Raw genomic sequence first — 13,083 nt, forward strand, 5'->3', positions numbered from 1 at the left:
CATTTCTGGAAAACCTATCATGTTTAATCAAATATTTTAAAAATGATTTTCATATATTGCAATCTTTAAATAGGTATTTTGATTCTTCCTACAGAAATTCAAATTTTTTCAGTTGAACTCACATTTTAAACTGCTATGTTTCTGATGAACTCTAACCTTCTAATGTTGCCTTCTAAGCAAATTGAAAGCTGCCTTATACTGAGTGAGGCAGAGAATACTTGATTGAATGAGGTATTGCAAAAGACTGCATGCACTTTGAAGAAAGACTCAAGTTATTGTCATACAATTTTCATTCTCTTTAGCTTTTTCTTAAATATATGACAAAATACCTACACAGAATGGTATTTCCATTAATACAATAAATTTATTTTCCAGACTGACATCCAGCTTAAATATGCCAGTACGTGATTTAATCTATAGGTACCCGAGGAACACATTATTGTTAGATTGGTTACAGATGCTAAATGCTATCTGAGGGTCATTCCCAGTCATTTATATTTATCAGGGTAAAAGTGAAGTGATTTGAACTATAAAAATACCTTTGAAATAATTTACCAATGTATTAGATAAACCCAGTTTCAGAATTATAAAGAAAAAATGTTAGATCAAGTAATGTGGCTAATTAACAGTGATACATACAATTTCTAGCCCAGGGGTTTAAAATGAACGTAAAGTAACTGTCTTTAAACTGAACTCAAAGAATGCAAAAGTGGCAAGTTAAGAAAACAAAAAGCAAGAACAGGACTTTAAGTCCATTTTAAACCCTTGGGCTAGAAATTGTACCGCTGTTAATTAGCCACATTATTTGGTCTAACATTTTTTCTTTATGATTCTGAAACTGGGTTTATCTAATACATTGATAAACTTATGCAATTTGGAAGAGTCAGTTGAAGTCACAAGGACCCAATATTTGCACTCTTTCAGTAAATGCAGGCAAATCTGTAATTCCATCTGTAAAATCGTATTATTGCTCTCCTATTAATGTCATATTTATAAAAGAATCATGAGGATGCCAAACGCTAAAAATGGAGATGGTCTAGTAACTAGAAATCTCCACCCCAGGGAGCTCACATACATATCTCCCTACATCCTAATAATGTGATGTATTTTGGAACACAGACATTAGGACTTCATGAAGTTTAACTGTTGATTCTTTCCCAAGCATTATGAAGTCATACATTTAGGCAATGTATAACTGAAATAATTCATTCATAATATATAGGCATATTAACATAAATACTGCACAAAATATATCTCTAAATGAAACTGAAAGGTATAAATATATTTCACTCTTTGTAAAGAACTTTGTGAGGAAATATAACTCTGCTTTTCTTGATAATGCTTAGACATTCACAAACAGTAGACTTCAGTTTGTAAACATTTTAAGTTGCATAAACTTCCCCTTGATTTTCAAATATGGTATAATACTGTCTACTAAAACTCCTTTTTGTTTCAACTAAGTACTCTTGCATGTATTAGTTTATAATAATGTTTGTTATTATTTTTTAAAGTGTTTTCCATTCAAGGAAAAGAAGTAAATTCCTATGTCAGAGTCTTTAACCAATGTGGTTGAAGACTAGGTATTAGCCAGAGAGGTCTAGATGGTAAAATCAATCTTCTAGCCTCAAAAAAGCTCCATGAACAGAGAGGAATGCCAGGTGTCACACAGCTTTCCTTCACTCTAATTCATTCTTGACTAGAGCCTGTATGCCTGTTTCAGGGACATTTAAACTCTTAAAGAATTTCTTATAATCTTTACTAAATACCTTAAGAAGAATGCCAACCAGTGCCCTTTTGTTTTCTGGGACATGCAGTCATGTGATTGAAACAGGTAACATGAACTCTGACTTTAAAATGTATTATAGATATAGATGCTCTAAGCTTGGAAAGGTTTTCCACATCCACAGTCAATGATGGAAGCCTTTCATTTCTCAGAAATAATCCCTTTTTAGATAATCAAAAAAGGGTACAACGGCCGCAGCTCATGATGCAATATCCTCATGAGCCCAGAGTACATACAAATCCTAAGGGAACTACCATAGTACAGCGCTCACTCTTGGCACCGGAACAACCGAAACATACTCTATTCTGCACACACCTGCCAGAGCAGGCCATTTTCCTCCTCTGTGAGATTTTAAAAGCTCCCCAAAATGTTATTACTCCCATCCCCAAGACACAGAAAATAAGGGAAGGGCTGTTTACAGTTCTTGGCCTTTAAACAACTCTAAATGTCAGTCCTCAGAGTGGCATATTACAAAGTAATAAACAGTGCACACTTGAGGGCAAACCACATATTGAGCTAATGAAGACATCACCATGATTAGAATTTGATCAAACATAATAGCAGAACATAAGCCAATTTTACCTGAATTCTGTAATGAATGTACATGCTGCAATAACATTAAAAAAGCATGGCGGCCTATTCCAAACCCAAGAATAGTTTTGTGCAAATAGTGAGTCTTTGCGTGTTTGAATTCCCACCATGTAAGGGCAAACTCAATATGCATTCTCATGACCTACAATTATCAAATTAAAAAAGAAAAATGCTAAGGGATGCCAGAGTGAACATCAGGGAAAGACCCACTCTCCTTTAATTTTTTACAAATAAATGCAAACTATAAATTAGAAACACAAACAATCATGAGTGGCTCTAACGTTCGAATGAAGTAAATGAATTGTGTAGGAGATTAACCCCATCACTTTTTTTTCTTTTTTAATTTCTTGGCCAGCTCTTAGATGATGGTGATGTTTAGCTCCCTGTTCTTGGCAGCCTGAAAAGAATGGCATGAAGGGGTTGCTGTCCAAGTCTGGGTGCTCCTGGGGGTCCTGCATCTCAGGAAGCAGCTGCATGAGCTGCTGTGCAGTGGGGTCGTCGTGGGGACAAACCTCCCTGGCCACTCCTGGTGCAGGCTCCAGGCTGTCAGCTCACCTCACAAAAATCTTCGGAGAGAGGAGAGTGGGCATCTGAGTGCAGTGGAGCCTCCCCTGCTCCTGCCTGCCCGCCCCGCCTGAGGCCTCTACTCACCCTGCTGCTTGTCAGCAGCCCCAGGCTCCGGGGGGCTTGGGCACCTGGAGCGCAATCATCAGCAGGGTTCTGGGCAGCGGCCAGGAATTTGCCATGCCCCTCGTTGTGGTTGCCACCAAGCCGCAACACCAGATCCTGCAGCTCCAGCAGTTTCACCTGAAGGGAGGGGTGCTCAGCTGCACGCCGGTGCCAGTGTCCTCGCCCACACCCATGCCCACGCCTACCCCCGCAGAGATGCTGCACACCCTACCTTCATCTCCTCCTTGTCCTGGGCCAGCCTGATGATGTCCCCCTCCTGGTGCTGCATCTTTGGCACTGCCCTCTGGCTCTCCTATGTTGTGATGTACTTTCCTGCAGGAGGACAGGGCTCAGATGCTGGGGCCCCTCCAATGGCCTTGCAGCTCCCCCTGCCTTCCCTGGCCTCTCACTCACTGATGGTGTCTGTCTTTCCCGCTAGGTGGACAAATCGAAGCTCTAATTTCTCCACCCGCTCCTTCACGTCCGCCTTCTCCTTCAGGAGGTCCATAAAGCCACTCTGGGGCCAAAATAATGGGGTCACATCTTGAGAGCAACCTTCTCTGCCCTGCCCCCACCCTTCTTGGCCCATGTCAGGACTCACTCACCTGCAGCTTCTCCATGGCCCCCTGCAGGGCCTGGTGGGTCTGCCCACACACAGACTCACCCTCAGTCCCTGGGGCTGGGGCCACTGTCTTGGGCTCCTTCTGGGCCAAGGCCACAAGGTGAGTCAGGCACTGGCACCACACCCTTTGCTCCTTCAGCTGCCCGCATAGCTGTGCCTGTTTCTCCTGGGCACTGGCTCCAGTGGAGTTGAAAAATGCCACCTGAAGGCAAGAGGTGAGTATTCTTGTAGGGGCATCTACAGAAAAAACGGGGCAGGGAGGTGGAGCGCAGCCCCTTCCCTTGGGGCCTTGGAGAGTGCACCTGTTGGTGAAATGCACAGGTGAAATGATGTCTGACCACTGGCACCCAGAAGGGGTGAGGGCCCACAAAAATCAGAAGGTGGGGAAACCAAGAGCATAAAGGGGTCTGGGAAGGACCACAGAGGAAGGTGGCAAAGGGAGAGCAGGGGGAGTCAGTCTCACCATTACCTCCCGGCTCTCCAGGTCCTCCAGGATGCTCAGCATGGGCCGAGGCACCTCCTCTTCCTCATTGTCCAGATGTCCTCCTCCATCTCCTGTGGAGGGCGGACGGAGGGGTCCTCAGACAACCCGACAAGGGAGGTACTGCGAGCCCACCTCTGCCTTCACCCTCACTGTGTAACCCTGAACCAGCCCCTCCCCAGAAGGGAATGAGCTGCTGTTCTTTATTTTTACTTTTAAGAACCAAGATCTTGCTATACGGCCCAGGCACAGTCCCACTACTGTCGGTGTGGCAGTTCTGACCTGCTCCCTTTCTGACCTGGACCAGTTCACCCATCTTTAGGCAACCTGGTGGCCCCCCAATCCTAGGAGGTCACACTATTGATGCCGAACTTAGTGCAGACATCTGGTGAGCATAATGACCAGCTGTTCTAAAGGTCTCTTCCAACTCCTCAATCCTACGCTGCTAACAGTCCCCCTTTCCTTCTGGGGCTCTCTCCTCTTCCTCTGAGCGGTCTCCTGTACCTTGCCCAGGGAGTGCCATGAGGCTCAACTGAGCCTGAAGCTGCTGGTTCTGCTGGCTGGTAGCTTCCAGGCGCTCCTAAGGGGTGAGGAACGAGAGTGAGAAGGCACGGAGGTTGCCAGGTCATCCCCCTCAAGGCCTCATCCTCAGCAGTTCCCTCTCCTGGGTCTCCTGCAATTTTCGGCGGGCCATCTCAGCCACCACTTTGCCCTGAGCTTCATGCTGCTGCAGCTGGTCCATGAGCTGGGTCTGCAGCAGTAACTGCCTGCGCAGTGCCTCCCTCTCAGAGACCAGCTGCTGACAGGCAGCCACATACTGCTGCAGGTGACCCAGGAACTGGTCTCCCTGCTGCTGCAGACTCTGAGCCTCTTGGTTCTTCAACTTCACCTGCAGGAAGACCGTGGGCGTAAGGGTACGTGGTGGCTGGCTTCCAGATTCTGGGCCCATTAATAGGGTATTGAGGACTCTGTGGGGCTCTGTCACCCACCCAGGCCCCTGGCCCCTTGCTCCAGGCCTAAGTGACTGCCTCCCTTTCCTAGAACCCCATGCCTCCTTCGCCAGCCTCAAATCTTACACACTTCTTCCCACCATTTAAACTGTAGGCCACAGGCTGGTAGAAAAGCAGAGGGAGCCAACCACCGTCTGCTAAGTGTGCTTACATGCCTAATGCTTTCCATGTATTACCTCATCTAATCCTCAGCACCTCAGCAAGGAAAACGCTAACTTCCTTTTGAAGTTAAAGGAACAGAGATTTAGAGATGTAAAGTAGTTGAATGGTGACTAGTGGAACCGAAGCCAGAATCCAGTTTGAATCTAAGGAGACTTTTTTGTTTTTGTTTTGTTTTCTTTTGAGACAGAATGTCACTCCGGCCCAGGCTGGAGTGCAGTGGTGCAATCTTAGCTCACTGCAACCTCCACTTCCTGGGCTCAAGCGATTCTCATGCCTCAGCCTCCTGAGTAGCTAGGATTACAGGCATGTACCACCATGCCTGGCTAATCTGTATGTGTGTGTGTGTGTGTGTGTGTGATTTTAGTAGAGATGAGGTTTTGCCGTGTTGTCAGGGCTGGTCTCAAACTCCAGACCCCAAGTGATTCTCCAGCCTCAGCTTCCCAGGGTTAGGATTACAGGTGTGAGCCACTAAGCCTGAAATAAGGAGCTTCTTATACCACTGACTCTTCCCCTATGATTGGGGAGCTCCATGCCTAGCTGGGATGATGATGTCCACACCTGGGAGGAGCCCAAGGCTACCCATCTCTAAAAGTCAGAGGGCAGGAAGCAAGAAACAGTCACAGGACTGCCCTGGAGGGCGCTGGGGTCACCTGTCCCCAGGCTGGAGCTGCCTTTGGCCTTGCACCTCCCCTCCCCAGAGGCTGGTGCTCACCTCCCAGCCCTTCTTGGATGGGTCAGAGGTTACCCTCTCCTTCAGCTTGCTCAGCTTCTCCTGCAGCTCCTTTACTTGCTGCTCCAACTGCAGTGCACTCTTATTCTGGTTGTTCTGGACAGAGAGAAGCAATCAGCGGCCACCCACCGCAGCTGGAGACCCCAGAACTTGGTGTCTACCTCCCATGGCACCAGGAAGCATGGAGGCAGGTGCCTTTAGAGTTACCATTTCAAGTGAGGGCTACACTTCCCCATTTTACAGGAGGGGAATCAAAGGCCTGGAGGGTTAGGGAGGAGGGCAGGCACCCCAGGTGGGGCAATGCACCAGCTCCTCAAAGCTGCTCTGTGGCTCAGCCAGCTGCTCATGGAGCTCTTGGTTCTGAGAGAGTGCGCAGTTGATGGGGGTGCGATTCTGAAAGGTTTGCATGCGTGTCTCTGCCTGCTCCTCCCAGAGCCTGGCTTTCCGCTCCAGCTCCAGCAGCCTCTCCTCCCGCTCCCGCAGCCTCTCCTCCCGCTCCCACAGCCTTTCCTGTTCCAGCAGCCGAGTCTCCTTCTGCTCCCAGTTCAGGTGACTCAAGCCTTGACTGTTTTGCACCTGAGCCTGGAGCTGTCCTGCCAGACTCTCCAGCTCCTTCCTCATGTGCTCGGCCTCAGCTTGTAGGTGCTGTTCCACCACAGAGGGCCCTGCTGGGGGCTCCGGGGGTGGGGTTCAGCTGAGAAAGGAAGCAGACAACAAGGTCCTCTGGATTCTCAGAAACAAAACAACAAATAAAAGCCCTTCTCTTGGTGCACAGCTCCTCTCAGGCTCCCCAAACTTGGCCTCACTGCTAATTATTCCTCGCACTCGGATGGTAGCCCATCTTCCAGGCCACTTTCAGATAGAGAGCCCTGTGGGTGGCTGACAATGGGCACTCCTCCCTGTTTACTGATGGGGACACTGAGGCTCACGGAGATTACAAGACTTGCCGTCTCCTTGCACAGACCTCTTTCCCTCTGCCTCAAAGCCCTTCCATCCACCCACCTCCCTGGGGCATTCTAAGCCACCCCCACAACCCTCTGATGCCAGTCCTGCTCCCAGGCCATGACAGCCCATCTTACCCATCTCGTTTATGAGTTCGGCCAAGCTCCCCTCCAGCTCCTGTACCCGATGCGTGTCATGTTTCTTCTCCTCCTTCAATGTGCAAACCTGTCCAAAGCACAGGGGGAAAGGGTCCTGGAGAGAGGGGCTGGTGGCTGGACAGGCTACCATCTCCCTCTCTGCCTCCACCTCCACAAAGCCCAGACCCATGACCGTACTGGCTGTACTATTCCCATTTTACAGATGTCTAGAAAGATCCAGTGACCTATCTAAGGTGGGGGGCTTAAGGGTCAGACCTCACCTCCTCTGACATTTTCCATACTCTCTGCTGCCACCGGGCCCTCTCTCCTTTTAGATGTTGAGCATATTCATCTCTCTCTAGCTGGGCTTGTTTAAGCGATTCCATTATCTGCAACAATGGGCACAGAAGTTAGGAAGAGCTGTCCCTGATCCTCACCTGCTTCTGGCCACCTGGGGTCATCTTTCTTCCACATACCTCCCTGTGCAAAGCCTCACCTGTGTCGTGTGTGCTTCCAGCTGTGCCCGTGCCTTTATGGACTGCTGTAACTGCCGCTCGAGGACTGCTTCACAGTGGCTTGAGGACTGGATGGTGAAGAGTGAGAAGTTTCTGTCTGGGGAGCCTGGGCTGTTCTACCCAGTGCCGCTTAAAAGGGCTAGGGCTAGGCTCAATATACAACTTGGTCAGTAAAGGGTCAAGGCATTTCTAAGCCCATGGCCTGGTTTTTAAAAGAACTCAGTACAGTTGGAAGGGACAGGGAAAAAGATTAAATTTACAGCTGGCTGACAGAGGCCCAGAGAGAACAGATAATATTGCTATTGTTATTACTGTTATTACTACCACTGTTTGAACCATTATTGAGTGCTTCACCAGGCACCATGCTAACGATCCCATTGAATCCTCACAACCACCATATGAGATAGTTACTATGATTACCTCTATTGTGTAGATGAAAAACATGGAGTATTAGAGGTTAAGTGCTTGCCTAAGATCACTTAGACAGAGCTGGGATTTGAATACCCAGATCTATCCTATTCTCTAAGCCCATTTTACTTGCTGGGGGTGGGGGCACAGATAGGAGGAAATTAATCTTTTGCTCACTTTTTGAAAGGATGATACACTCACATAGTCCAAAACTCAGAAGATACAGAAGGGAAGTATCTCTCAGCCACCCTGTTGCTCTCTGCTGAATTTTTTTACAAATCCTTGCAGATATGTTTTATGTATATTATCATAGTATGTACACACAAACACACACACGTTCCTCCTCTCTACACAAATGGTAACATACTAAAGGTACTCTTCTGTACCTTCACAGTACAAGTACCCAATCTCCCACCTAGGACTTGGTCAAGGCCACAGCCAGGTAAGGGCAGGGTGGGCACTTGGCTTCCAAGCTCTGCATCCAGTGCTCACTCCCACAGTGCCCCCCAACTAACCCACAGCAGTTGACTCAGCCCCAGGCTGCCTCTAACAACCACACACAAAAGCAGCAAGAAATGGCCATGCTGCCTTCTGGGCAGGACTCCATCCTGCAGCAAAGAGGGCAGTAACAGAAGAGCCGTGCTGCACTCTGTGCTCTGGGGTCCCTCCAGGTGAGGCCTGGGCACCCCAGCTCCCCATTTGCCCTTGGCACTAGGGGCCCCCATGCCCTTTCTTCAGGACCCCAAGGGGAAACTGAAGCCCAGGATTAGTAGCATGGAATCAGGGGATGCCACTGGACTCTTAGCAATGACTCAGTGTTTTCATTGACTTGACCGATTGTTGTGGAGCTCGAGTCCAGGGCTACTGCTAGTTCTTGGTACTGGTTCTGAGGCGCATGCAGAGAGGAGAAATTGGAGGAGGATTGTGGGGAGAGGTAGAGAGAACAGTCATTATGGCTGGGATGTGTGTGGGCTGTCTCAACTGGCAGAGGGGCACCCAGCCCCCACTGTGGGAGGAGGTTGGGGGGCTGGCCTACAGGGTCACTGCACCTTGGCCCAGGGCCTCTTACCTCCAGATCCTTCAGAGTAGCAGATGATGCAGGGGTAATAAAAATAAGAAATTAAAAAAAAAAAAACTTACATGGGAAACAATTATGGCTATAGAGAAAGTATAAAAACAGCAAGGGGCCGGGCACAGTGGCTCATGCATGTAATCCCAGCACTTTGGGAGGCTGAGGTAGGTGAATCACTTGAGGCCAGGAGTTTGAGACCAGCCTGGGCAACATGGTGAAACCCCGTCTCCACTAAAAATACAAACAAATTAACCAGGCATGATGGTGCTTGTCTGTTTTCCGAGCTACTGGGAAGACTGAGGCACGAGCATCACTTGAACCTGGGAGGCGGAGGCAGTAGGGAGCCAAAATTGCACCACTGCATTCCAGGAGAGAGAGTGAGACTCTATCTCAAAAACAAAAATGAAAACAAAAACAAAACAGCAAGAAGGAAATATGGGGATCTGGGCCTTTGTTTCCGGAACCTGGGCTGGGCATGGCTGCAGGATTCCTCTAAGCCTGTGCTCCCCACCGTATCATTCAGTGTCTCTTCTGAGCCAGCAAGGTGAGTCATAGCACCTGGACAGACCTGACCTACTGGGGGTAACAGGTGTGATGACTGAACAACTCTCTAACAGCAGCCAAGAGTGCTCTGTCAGTCTCCCTCCCCATGCCCATATCCAGCAGGATCGGCCTCCACTCTTGCCCTGCTCCTTTGGCTTGGCAGGAGTCTCCCAGGCAAGTTAGATATGGAGGAAATGCCAAATCACAGCCAGAGGAGGTCATCTCCAAGCCCCATGTGTCCCTATGCCCTGCCTCCTACCAGGCTCTTTGTGCTCCTGAAAGGTGCTCTGTGAGTTCATAATCACGGCCATGACCTCACTGCTCCCCCTGCCTCCCCCACTCCCCATATGGATGCATGTTACCCACCTTTAATCTTCCAGCCAACCTCAAATGTCACCTCCTCCACCCTTGAGTCCATTCAGAACCAACCTCCCCCTGAGCTGAGCATTTGGAATGTTCCATATTTCTCTCTTGCCTCCTTCAGAGGAGTCTGCCTCCCTCAGTCTGCACCCTACATTGTTCAGCTATTCTCTCCACTGTTTATTTAGCAAAGTGCCTTCGTTGTCAAAAGCCCAGTAAATATGGTAAGTGCCCATTTGATTTTCAAGAGATTAGGGTCTTGGTCACTCATCTGTTTGGTTAACCTCACATCTTTTACGGTTAATTCCTCTGAAAAAATAGCTTCAACCCTTCCAACTATAATATGAACTCATTTTCTCTTAACCCTATGTTCCCTATTCTTAAACCAAAATGAGTTAATGCAAAATAAGCACAAACATTTATGTGGTCTATAGATCCTTGCTTTTAGGGCAAAACCTAAAGGTTGTTTTTTTGTTGTTGTGTTGTTGTTGTTTTTTCATCTCTCTTAGTCTAAGAGTACCACACTGGGCATTCAAAAGCCCAAGTCCCAGGCCGGGCATGATGGCTCACGCCTGTAATCCCAGCACTTTGGGAGGTGGGGGCAAGTGGATCACTTGAAGTCAGGAGTTCAAGACCAGCCTGGCCAACATGGTGAAACCCTTTAGTAGAGGTGAAACCCTCTACTAAAAATACAAAGATTAGTTGGGCATGGTGGCAGGTGCCTGTAATCCCAGCTACTCAGGAGGCTTGCCTTAGTCTGAGAATCACTTGAACCCGGGAGGCAGAGGTTGCAGTAAGCTGAGATCACACCACTACACTCCAGTTTGGGTGAGAGAGTGAGACCCTGTCTCAAAAAAAAAAAAAAAAAAAAAAAAAAAGCCACAAATCCTACATGCCTGCTCTGTACATTATTCCCAAATTACTTTTAAACTTTAAGGCATATCTCACCTTCTCCAAGATGGTAAAAGATGCAGGGAAGAAAAAAACTCAATCGAGCAGGTGAAGAAGCAGACATAAACAGGCTGAAGGTTAATGGCAGCAACATAAAATAAACCAAAGTATCCCCCAAAGCAGAGAAGCCTCAGGGGCATGCACAGCTGGAGAGAACAAGCCAGAGAGGTGTCTCAGCACTGCTTCACCTTGCATTTGTCCAATAGGAGAGCGCTACCCCATTGGAATGGTTAAGGATGAACACCAGCACCTTCAGAATGTCCTGAATCTGCAGGAGGTAAAAAGGGAAAACAAGGGCAGGGGGAGAAAGACAGAAGTGGCTTAGAGAGAAGCAAGAAAGTCAGGGAAGGAGGAAAACGTGGGTTCAGGGAAACGAACGGCCGAAGCAGAGCCGAGATCAAAACCACGGCCTGTGCCATTCTTCCAAACGGCCACCCGCTGCCTTGCCGGGGCAGGAACAAATGGATGGAAGAGTCTCCTGAGCAATGCAGTCAGAGTGGAGTCACCTGACCAATGCAGCTCTTAATCTGCTCACTAGACCCCTCTCCTCAGGCCCAGGACCTGGGCGATGAATCTAGTAGAGCTCCACACCACCACCTGCATTTAAAAAAACAGACTTCTGAGTAAAGGGTTCACTTGAACAAAGGGGGCTCCAACTAAAAAACAAGATTTAAAGACATTGATCTTATCCAGTATCTTCTTACAGAGGAGGAAACTGAAGCCCATGAGAAGAAGTGTTTATTTTTCTATGGTCACCCAGCAATCTGGTGGTAAGTTAGATCTTCTCTTAATTCTAGTGCCTGGGGCCCTCCTTACCACATCCTGGGGCCCTTTCAGTGACTTCTAAAGGGACAGCCTGATGGCAAGTGGCTGTTCTCATTGGCCTGGCTTCCCCTTGAGACTGGGGATGAGAAAAATCAAACAACAACAACCATTTCCTGGCTGTCCTGGGTGTTTACAGCAGGCCATGTACTAGGGATTAACATAAAAACAACAGGAATTACAAATCTCATTTACACTTCACAAATGGAAGTCAAGCAACACCATTCTATTTTACAGATGTGAAAAGAGAGGCCCAAAGAGCTCAAGCAACTTGCCCTAAATCATATCCCTAGCAGATGGAGAGGTAGGATTCAAACCCAGAATTCTTAATCAGTACCCAGCAGTTCTTCCACAGTCTTAACAATTACCCTCTACTGCCCCTTGGGCCCACTATCCCCAGGAGCCTGGCCAGCCAAGACTCATATCCCCAGGTGAGTGGCAACCACCAGGAGTGGTTGTCTCAGAGCTACTGTGATTTTTTTTCTTTTTTCTCTTCACTCCTGCTGGAACACCAGGGCTGTTCCTCTGCTGTTATTCTTTTTTTTTTTTTTTTTTTTTTTGTTTTGAGACGGAGTCTCACTGTGTCTCCCAGGCTGGAGTGCAGTGGCGTGATCTCGGCTCACTGCAAGCTCCGCCTCCCGGGTTCACGCCATTCTCCCGCCTCAGCCTCCCAAGTAGCTGAGACTACAGGCGCCCGCCACCACGTCCGGCTAGTTTTTTGTATTTTTACTAGAGACGGGGTTTCACCATGTTAGCCAGGATAGTCTCGATCTCCTGACCTCGTGATCCACCCGCTTCGGCCTCCCAAAGTGCTGGGATTACAGGCTTGAGCCACCGCGCCCGGCCGTCTGCTGTTATTCTTTTAACTGTGGGAAAGAAGAGCAGTAACACTCATGAGAACTACAAGCCCCTACAGTCACATCCTCCTTTACAGGTTTTACAAAATAATCTTATACACCATCTGATTTAATGCCAACAACAACTGTACAAAGTGTTGCCACAATCACTTAGTGATTGAGAGGGATTGATATCATGGCTAAAAAAAAAAAAAAAAAGGGGGCAATACTGGAACTTAAACTCAGTCTTCTGACTCCAAGCTCTGGGGTTTTGCCATGAATCAGCAGCTGCCAGGGACCAAAACCAGAGGTAGAGGTAGAAAAGTAAACATTAAGTGGGCAGGGACTCTACACTGCGTGGTTTAGAGTCATATATCCTCACACGTCTGTTAGTGTTAAGAAGTGCACCAGTACCTCAAACTTTTATATCAATGTGTCCTCATGGCAGA

At 48.1% G+C, this 13,083-nt stretch overlaps 1 protein-coding gene across 1 annotated transcript; it reads right to left on the reverse strand.

The window, feature by feature from the left end:
* Positions 1 to 2,732: 2,732 nt before the first annotated feature.
* On the reverse strand, positions 2,733 to 7,516 carry LOC100428910 (golgin subfamily A member 2-like). The gene is given in 14 exon segments (XM_077946157.1): positions 2,733 to 2,775; positions 2,777 to 2,924; positions 3,016 to 3,181; positions 3,276 to 3,376; positions 3,458 to 3,560; positions 3,649 to 3,867; positions 4,129 to 4,191; positions 4,619 to 4,728; positions 4,813 to 5,035; positions 6,064 to 6,144; positions 6,355 to 6,734; positions 6,737 to 6,742; positions 7,128 to 7,215; positions 7,409 to 7,516. Coding segments are annotated over 14 exon segments (1,836 nt in total). The 5' UTR covers positions 7,514 to 7,516.
* Between the last annotated feature and the right edge of the window lie 5,567 nt (positions 7,517 to 13,083).

Source organism: Macaca mulatta, chromosome 9, assembly GCF_049350105.2.
Source record: "Macaca mulatta isolate MMU2019108-1 chromosome 9, T2T-MMU8v2.0, whole genome shotgun sequence".
NCBI lineage: Eukaryota > Metazoa > Chordata > Mammalia > Primates > Cercopithecidae > Macaca > Macaca mulatta.